This window comes from Montipora foliosa, chromosome 2 (genome assembly GCF_036669935.1).
Source record: "Montipora foliosa isolate CH-2021 chromosome 2, ASM3666993v2, whole genome shotgun sequence".
In the NCBI taxonomy this organism is placed as follows: Eukaryota; Metazoa; Cnidaria; class Anthozoa; order Scleractinia; family Acroporidae; genus Montipora; species Montipora foliosa.
Window position 1 is genome coordinate 7,392,874 of NC_090870.1, and position 10,000 is coordinate 7,402,873.

The following is a 10,000-nucleotide window of genomic DNA, read 5'->3' on the forward strand; positions in this document are numbered from 1 at the left end:
GACGAAGAACATTTACATTGATTGGCACTAAGCGCGGTAGAGCTTATGCGCACCGCTTATAATGCCTCATATTCCGCCATCGCCAACCCCTTGACTTAAAACTCCTCATAAAGAGTTCCAAAATTGGATAAACCATAAAGAAATGCGAAGCTTACCTCGTATTGATCGGTAGCGTTGTCTAACCAATGGCTACATCGATGTGCGCGAGCAGGTCGCGAATTGCTGAATTTGTTGTAGATAGCGTGCTATGCAAAACATGATTTGGGAGAAAATTCGAACAAAACATGAAAAATAAGAAAAGAAAAAAAGTTGTAGAAATCACACTAGGTTGTTTTTTCAAGGTTGAGATTGAGGGGAGCGACGAACTCCCCAGTCACTGGTAACTCCCCATCCCCAGGTCTACGCTTAGAGAAAAACGAGTCCCCAGTCTCTCCCGTCGTTCCCGCATGCTTTTCTTTGCCCCTCCCTACAAACAAGCTACAATCGGCGTCAAAATTGTTGAGACACTCTTATCCTTTAGAGTCGATTTCAAGCTCGGTGCGCAAATGGCCCCCTCCCCCGCACCCCCGGGACAATGTTGTGTTTTTCTGTTTTCTACGGGCCTTGTCGACAGCGGTACAACATTGATTAGGGTGGGGGAGGGAGGGGTATCCCGGAAACGTACTTTTTGGACAAGTTTTCTTTGCAAACAATGAATGTGTCGTTGCCAATGTGCTCTGTTGGCAACTGTCTCAACTAATTTTGTCGCCGATTGTAGATATCGAACCATCAGCCACATTTCTCCATCTTACCCCTATGATTCTGAAGACTCGGATCATAACGTTTCCAGATGGATCTTTGAGAGTGTACGTGCTCTTTCCCGCAAGAAGAGATACTATAAATAAGAAGTTCAATGGAAAAGAAGAATAAAAACGAGCGTTCACAGAACTAGCCGCAAAACAAACCAGTGATTACTTGAACTATAGAACTGCTTCTTTCATTTGGAATTAAATTGCTTAACCTTTCTGGTGCTTAAAATTGTATCAGCTGTGACTAGACCGTAACAGACTACACTCGTACCGTATATACTGAGTTTGACAAAAACAACTTCAATCATGTATGGTTGTCCACTTACAAGTTGCAAGGATGATGAGTACTGCATTGACGGCAAAGACAACTGGGTAACAGTCTCGGCCAAAACACTGGACATCGGCTGCGGAAATTCATAAGGAAAAAATACATTAGCCTCTTTTGTTTGAGTACGTTACAGCCAATAATATAACGCAGGCTACATTGAGTCAATGGAGTCGACTTGGGTTCCCAAATTTCTAGTTTCTAGTTTCTAAAGAAACTGTGGTGCTGCGTCCGTGGGAGAGTGAAACAGGAAAATTTGGTTTTACCAAACGTGTTGATAAAGGCCGAATTACCACTGTGAACGATTTGGAAAGCTGACGTTTCGAGCGTTAGCCCTTCGTCAGAGCTCTTCGTCATCGCTCTGACGAAGGGCTAACCCTCGAAACGTCAGCTTTCCAAATCGTTCACTGTGGTAATTCGACCAAATTTTCCTGTTGGTTACGTCGTTAGACCACGCAAATTCAATGAAATGAACACATTTTATTGACGTGTACAATTTAACAAAGCAGAACGAGGAAGGGAGGGAGGGGACGTGCAAGGCAAGAAACAAGCTTGGGGACGCCGGAGACGCATAAAGGGGCAGCGTTCCCATGGCCGTAGCTAGCGGAGGGGCAAGAGGGACAGTTGCCCCACCCCCTCCAAAGAAAAATATTTCGAAAGAAAGATTAATGTAGTCTCTTTATGGAGTGTTGGGCAGATAGTTTGGACTTTACTGATATTACCTTTGAATCTTTTCACAGCCGATTTGCTTGTCTTGATTGATAAAGATATTTTTGTGGAAAATCCATTTGGAGACATCATAGACTAATCTGCTACTTAGTGATTCATCAATAGTTCAATACGAATAATAATAATACAACTTTACTGGGTAAACACAAATTACTGGTAAAACCAGTAGTTTACAAAACCTTAACCTCTAAAAGTACCTCTCTTTCTAAACTTGGACTGATCAATGTTTACTTATGACAGAATATCTATGAAAGTAGCGTTGCAATTTTCTGCGTTTCAACTTGTTCTTGGAGAGCATTGCCCCCAAACCCTCGTAACGACTTGCGCCATCGGCGCTCACTTCTTTGCCCCCCCCCCCCCTCCCCCCTCAGTCAAAAATTTCTACCTACGGCCTTGGTTCCATTCAAGAGAATAGCATCTTTTTTAACCGAAACGAAAAAATGTTCGCATAAGAACATATTTCTCTTGAGGAATGGATTTGGGACACTGTGCAGAGACATTAGGATGGCTGCTCTGACAAAACGCGAAAAACTGAGGATCCACTCATCGGTGACTGTACTCACTCCTGATCATGGGAACAAACCACATGCATAGCACTGCTCCAACGTTCACTGATGCGTAAAACATGGCAAAAAACAACTCTAGCATATGATCCTGCCAAAAGAAAATAGTTTTCAAATTTCAAAAACATAACTTTGGTAAGGTGGTTTTCGAATTTGAAAGTTCGCATTCAAAAAAAATTAACTTGTTTGTTTTCATAGCAGGAGTAAACTGATTGCTGTCTGGGTGAGCATCTGATGTTGATTAGACGAGCCATTTCTATAGGACGCAAGGAAGTACGAAGGTTTGAAACCTAACACTGGAAAACATTTGTACCTTGTGGCCCTCTTTCATGATTTATATATCAAGGAACATTGAGCGACAACGGCAACGAATAAACTACAAAATAACAGGTTAAAAAAGCAAAAACAGTGGTTCTGCACGCCCTGCACAAGCGGCAAAAGTGACCACGTGCCCACGTGCCCATGATTTTCCCGCCATTTTTCCCGTTTGCCCGTTTGCCGGTCTACGTTAAAGTAGGCATGTAACGGAAACGACATGAAAAACTTGCTAGATAATGTTTTAAAGAAATTTTAAATTTAGCGGGCTGTATAGCGGGCCGTACGTACTGTAAAATACGACAATAAAAGCAAGGTGACTCACGCTAACACCAACCCGGTGTGGCCAACACATCACGCATGCGCAAACAGCTGTCCATGGCTGCTAATTGACCGGGTGAAATGGTTGTGCGCATTCGTGATGTGTTGGCCACACCGGGTTGTTAAACCGGGCTGGTGTTGGCGTGTGTCACCTTGCTTTTATTGTTGTAGAATACGGCCTGCTAATTTAGCCAATCACAGCGGGCGTACTATCTGAGAGATCTAATAAAAGACCAAACTGACCTGGTCTTTACGAAACTGGTCTCCACCAAAAGCTGCCAGGCAAGGCTTGATGTTACCACATGCAATGGCCATTGCAAACAAGGAAATCAACGGTCCAATCCTGAGAGAATAGTGGATAATGTTAATAATATGACCTTACCTTTGCGCATTTTCCAGTTCTAGAGAGATTTGCGCGGGAACAAAGCCTCAAGAACGCGAGCGTATCTGCTTTGTTACCTCTGTTAGACCTCTCGCCCGAAACAAACCAATGGAGAGCCTGTTTGTTTTACTTTTGGACTTTCGCCAAACTATTGATGTCGCCAAATAGCGGTCGTTAAGTTCACAATCCGTATATTTTGAGTAGCAAGTAGAATTCTCGAACGTCCTCACAGCAAAATGCTTTAGAGGATAATTCAACAGTGTCTCTTGTCATTTTATCCAATCCTACCTATGTGTGAGTACAACTAAACAACTAAACAACAGAGAATTGATAACCGACACACTTTATTTCTGTTGTAAAGGTCACGAGTGCCTGCGGTAGCCCTGTCATTTTGCTTTGCTTTACATTCACGAGCTAGTGCGGTGAATATACAAATCATATTCTTATTTCTTTCGGAAACCACTCAACCAATCAGAGTGCTGGAAACTCTTTGTTCATCTCAGAAATGCTATGGTTGCTGTTATTCCAGCCCAGCATTTTATAGCTCTAGTGGCATTCAGACATAGGCATTTGACACTATCATATAGCAATTAAAAAGTGTGAAATAATAATAATTATTATGTCACAGTTGTTGTTTTTTTTCTGATTTTGGAAAAGAAATATGGAGACTTTTGATCAGTTAATATTCTGTGACTTAAGTAGAATAAGCAATTTAAGTTGTGTAAGGTTGCCTTAAGTTACCTGATTTTTTCGGAAATTTCTTTTTAAGTCGCCTTAAGTTGCCTTGACTCGCTTTAAGAAGCCTTAAGTTACGGCGGCTTAAGGTTCCAGAGTAGGTCTCTGCCCTTTGCAAAATTTTTTATGTTGTTATAAAAGAGGATCTTCATTCAAGAGAAGAAGTATTTAGTGCTTATTTGAAAGCTATTGAGGCTTGTTTGAGCAATTTTATGTGCGGATTTGTGGTTACCAAAGACAATGTACGATGTCACAAAAAATCGTTCTGATCGAAACGTGATGCGGGAACAGAGGCAGTCACAAACTGATCCGAGACTTTTCTGTGAGAACGGTACTTACGAACTCCGCTGACCAATGGTATCGACACTCATCAGTGTCAGGAATATTTCGGACACAGAATACAGAAACAAAGTGTAGGCAATGGTCCTATAAACGAAAGGAAAATGCATTTTAAATTTTAAAAATACTAAAAATCCAAGAGCGTGCTGACAAAACACGCTTCCATCTTTGGATACTCAAAATTGTAATTCAGTAGTTACGGAACCGCTTACCACTGCTGCGACAGTGTAGTAAAAATCGTCGGCTTATGAGGAAATGCAGCACGCGACGGTAAATTTTCATATTTCCTGGCTTTGCTTCGATGTCGTTGCTCAAGTAAAAAATCTCCTTCGCGAAACATGGCAAACGCTACAGGAACGTCACGATTTTCTCGATTGTTATGTTTTGCAGCTATCCAAGGTGTGAATGAAATGGGAGTGACCGAGGTTAGGGGAATTCTCGTCATGTTGCTGAACTTGAAGTTCCCCATATGCCACAGATTTTCATTGTTGTTTGCAGAGAAAAGAAAGAATGCCAAACGTGAAACGCACGTGCAGGTTGCGCATAGCGTGAAAAGTGTGCGCATGCGGAGTGTACAGAGCGTGCAAAGCGTGCGTTTTCGTTCAATGAAGATGCTGTTTTGTGGTTATTTTGTTGCCATTACGGGGATTCTGCATAGTGTTTGCGTGAAACGGCAAACCGGAGGCTGCTTCATCTATTGTAAAAGTGTGAATTTTTTTAAAATTCTAACTAGGCTCGCTTCTTTTGCCGGAAAAGTTGATCGATATCTGGAGCCATAGATAATAGAGGGGAATGGTTTTGAAGCTCGGAAAACATCAAAGGAGCAAATAAACATGCCAAGATTTAGGTTGAAAAGTCCACGACCGTGCACAATCTTTTGTTTTGCGCTCATACATTATGAATGCAATACGTAACCAACACGTTCTGTTGGTTAGTTCCTCGGTACGGAGTAAACAACTGTTGTGTTTTGTGCACGGTCAAGGCCAAAAAAGAGAACAAAAACACACAACAAAGAAATTTGTCGGGCTTCATAGTCATCCCCCTCTATTAACTATGCTGGAGCTAACAGGCAAAAAATGAGAAAACATCAAAGTTTCCTGCATTTTTGGCAAAACTCAAGTTTGATGTCACCTTGCGAAATCTCTCTATTGTCATCGTTTTTCCAAACTCTTCCAACTCCAAATCGTGGCATGCTTTGTACGTGTTCCTCTTTACTCACCGATATTTTCCAAGCCAGCTATCAGCAATCATGGCCCCGATCACACCCGTAAAGTAACTTGTCATACTAAAAGCATGATAGATGCTCTTTCCGTTGGCCTTGTTGAACATAAGGTCCTTTGTAAGATACAGCACCAACACCGCTAAACAAGAATGAGCCAGACAGGTTTAAAAATTCTGGCTTTTACTAACAGCAAAGGCATATAGCCTTGGCGTCCTTTTTATAGTTACTTCGATTTAGTTAACGACTTCTGAAACAGTTCCTTTGACATGATGTATGAGCAATTTGGAATAAACGAGCACGTGTAAATTTTTTTAAAGGCAAACAAAGTTGCAAGAGCTCGTAGTTTGAATGCAATTTGAAGCCTGTATGTGTTCATAGACTGATCAGGTTTTCAAAATAATCAGATCTCAGCTTCATGAACCGCTTTTCGTTTCCGAAACGTCATAGGACCTTTTGAGAAACGGGCCCCTAATTATGACACGAATTCGTGTCCTCAAGTCGAGTCAGCAGACATCCACAACCTCAAACCAAGTCAACCAATCAAATGCACTTACTTTTAATTCCATAATAAGAAAAACGTTCAGCAAATTCTGTAATCAGTATTGGCCATGTCGCCTTAGGAAATTTTGTAAACCAGTCCTTTCGAAAGAAAGAAATAATAGTTTAGCGTGTTATTCTTCATCTCGTCAAAGTTCGTCGATAAAACAAAGTAATTGCGGAACCTTGGTGTTACCCTGCATAGCAAGCGTTCCCAGCGGGCGAGGAGCGAACTCTTTTTTCGGCCGCGCGAGAATAGGGCGAGCGCAAAAAAAAAAATGGAGGTGGGAGGGGAGGAGAGCAGAACAAACGGACAAAACCCTCAAACTCCCGTTCGCCCAAGAACGGGTTCTCTGATTGGCGCGGCTCGGATTTTTTGATTGACACCTCTCAGTCCCTCATGTCAAAATAATGTATTGCTCGTAGCAAGGGAATGAATCAGGTAAAGCAATGGGCCATTTCCGAGTTGTTGTCTGTCTCGGTTTCGAAGTGAGTCTTGGTGCTCAACTACTGTAAGGGAAATGAGTTTAATTTGCATAAGAATACGCAACTAATTTCCATTTGAATGGTTGTGCACCAGGACTCGCTTTGAAACTGAGGCATGCAGCAACCCCGGCAGCAACTCGGAAATGGGCTATTCCCTTTCAGTGGACTGATTTTCACTTTTCGCTCGCTTAAATCGCTCACTACGCAGGCTAAATGGCGGAGAGGTTTTCTTTTCAAGAAATAACACATCAAGCAGTTAGCTCCTTTGTAGATGAAGGATTTAGCGGTAGCTTGAGAGAAGAACAACAAATTTCGATGTATTGAACAGCTCGTCCAAGGGGAAGATTTGCTTGCTGTTCTTCCCACTGGTTTAGGGAAAAGCTTCATTTCTTACAAAAAACAATGCTTACGTATAAATTATATTATTAGTCCTCTCAAAAGTATTGCGAATGATCAAATCAAGGAAGACTTCAATAGGGATTTCGGCTAGCTGGTAAACAGACTCCTAAACGATTCAATCTTGCGAGATCATTGTGTTTAATTTTGAAACGCTGTGGAGCAATACTGTTGAAATCCTGTAGTTTATGCCGACGCTTTGGGATTTTAAGCCTTGACATTATTGCAGAAGCAAGTGCGACACTATTTATAGCTGTGCCATTTAATAATTTTAACATCACTTTCTTCAATACACAAGCGCCAAGATACACCACAAAACAGAAAATTGTGTGCGAAATCCTAGTGATGTCGGCGGGCTTGCTTACAACATTTCAGGTGCTCGGACATTTCGATTGAAACACTTTTGTTCACAGCATTTGGAACCTCTTTGCAGCGGTTAGCTGCCGCATGCATTTGCCTTACCAAACATTAAAATCTTAAGCGGCGGCTACACGAGCGTGTCACGTCGCCTGCGCGCAAGGGTGGCTACACTTGTGACAAATTTTGGCGACACTTCAATAGACCTGGGCACTATAAACAAACATTCCTACTTTAATTTCATTGGCTAAATACTCTTTAGTCGCGTCGCAAGCGAGGGCATAAAGTTGCAGGGTGGCTACACGGGCAACTATCTCTGCGATTTTGTCGCGAAAGTTTCAACTCTGGCGACTTTTTTCTTGCGATTTTTTCACCTGTCACCTCGCCAGTTCAAGGGTGGTTACACTTGCGATTTTCATCTCGCGCTGGCGACGCGACAAAATTTGAAAAAATCGCAAAAAAAAAAAAAAAAAAATCGCTCGTGTAGCCGCTGCTTTATCGTCGCGGGAAATTCTTACGAGAACATTTCCATAGTTGGACTTTGAGGCCGCCTTCGGGAAGAGTATCTGTTTTCTAATTAATCAATATTATCGTTATTTTCCTTGCCCAAAGTTCACTCCCTCTGCTCCCGCTAGGTCAGATCACACATTTTCTTGGTCAATTTATGACAGCCGATGACACGTATGACAGGTCAAGTGGGCAGTTTTCAAAATGCAGGCGTTTGTCTGCAGGCCTTCTTGTCTCGCCCAAAACATTAAAATACGCAGGCTAGCGCAGGCTACCTTGGTGTTAGTGCAGCAGTTTCCCGCTTTCGACTGGTCTTCCTCATCTAAAAAATAAGCAAAACGAAAATTAACTCCTGTTATCTTATCTGAGTTGATATTAATGACTAGCAAGACGAGTGTACCGTGATTGGACAAGCCTACGTCCCGACGCGTTACTCCTGCATTCACGTGAACACGTCAGAGTGTTGAGAGAGATTTCCGACTGTTTACATGAGATGCTAAGCTACTATTAACGGTGGTTTGTATTACGCAGTGCATCGCGCACCCAAAAGGGTCTTTCTTCTTTTCTTTGCATTTCTTAGGTTAACTGTTCAAGGTCAACAGCCTATATAGTCAAGTGTTAGAAGGAGAGGACCTTGTGACCCCCAATGCGTGGATCAGCTGTGGGTTTTCCCTATCAATTACAATCGAGCAATTCAACGCAAGGCGAAGAAATACGCTTTATAGTTTTCAGTGGACGCGACCTTAAGTAACTTAAAACTGGGAACAAAATGTGTATACGCAAGAAAAGAAAAGCTGTACAAGTCGTTTATATAGAGCAGTTAAATAACGCACCCAAAGAACAACACACTGTAGGGCCGTTTATACGAGAGAAAATAAGCCGCGGCTAACTCTGGCCGCGGCTTACGTAAGCCGCGAAGGAACTATTTATACGAGTATAAACTCCCCGGCCAGGATAAGCCGCGGCTTGAGAAAGCCGTGAACGTAGATTTTGTACCATTTATACGAGGTGTTCGCGGCTTACGTAAGCCGCGGCCAGAGTTAGCCGCAACTTATATTAGCTTAACATCTTGAAAATATGTTGCAGGTATATTTTGACTTCGCGTTAAGCGACAGTCATTGGAAAAACCACACTAAACACCACACAACAGTGAAAGATACAGATTAACAAGAGAAATTTAATGTTTAAGTACCGTATTTGATTCTTTAAATTGCTAAGTTATTTCAAGAGGCTTCGGCTATAATCTGCAGATCGGCGCCATGGACTCTGATTGTGTAAGGTTGTACCGGGCACGAAAAGCAAGGGCGGGATCCAGGATTTTTCGTTGGAGGGGGTGCACCCTAGATCCGCCCCTCTTAATGGCTTTTTCAAAAACAGCAAACAAAAAAAAAACGCAAATGGAATCAGGCAAATAATGAAAAAGACAATAGCTTTCAAATCAAACAACTGACAACTTGTTTTGACCGTTTAAACCTGAAAGAGCATTCTTACGTCACCTTGAAAAATGCTTCATCGCGGCTTCAAGTACAAAGATTATAGAAAAATATTAAAGATGAGTGGTTCTGGAAAAAAATAAAATAAAGTCTATGGTGCGGAGCTGGCAAAAACAGGACGAAATGGAAAGTCTTACTTTCAGTGCTAAAAAGCAGTCGCCGTGAATTCTGGTTTACAAAAAGGCTTGCATACAAGTATTTCAGTGGAAAGAGTGCTCTTGCAACTCTTTGACACTCTCGAGTTTTCATTTGGCCGGCAAAAAAAACTCTCCTCGGTACTTTTCCTGCTTTGGGCCTGTAGATTACCGAAGCAAATTTTGGCAGAAAAATCGCGGATAAAGTAAAGGTTAAACGTCTAAGTTTCGAAAAAGAAATGGGTTTGTTTTCGTTGATGAATTCCTGCAGCCAACGAAGTGCAATTTCCAGCCTATAGAATAATGATATGACGAGGTTTCGTAAATCACAAACCCTTTATTCAAGAAGGGAAGCATTGAAAAAAATTACG

General features: G+C 42.0%; 1 protein-coding gene across 1 annotated transcript in view; it reads right to left on the reverse strand.

Moving 5' to 3' along the window:
- Positions 1–10,000, reverse strand: part of LOC137989059 (solute carrier family 15 member 2-like) — a 25,822-nt gene that overhangs the window by 15,627 nt on the left and 195 nt on the right. The window contains exons 2-10 of the mRNA XM_068834949.1: positions 8,278–8,324; positions 6,274–6,358; positions 5,717–5,858; positions 4,498–4,584; positions 3,285–3,384; positions 2,406–2,496; positions 1,115–1,192; positions 792–874; positions 156–245 (exon numbers count right to left, since the gene is read on the reverse strand). Of these exons, the coding sequence (XP_068691050.1) occupies positions 156–245; positions 792–874; positions 1,115–1,192; positions 2,406–2,496; positions 3,285–3,384; positions 4,498–4,584; positions 5,717–5,858; positions 6,274–6,358; positions 8,278–8,324 (803 nt within the window). The remainder of the gene's footprint in view (positions 1–155; positions 246–791; positions 875–1,114; positions 1,193–2,405; positions 2,497–3,284; positions 3,385–4,497; positions 4,585–5,716; positions 5,859–6,273; positions 6,359–8,277; positions 8,325–10,000) is intronic.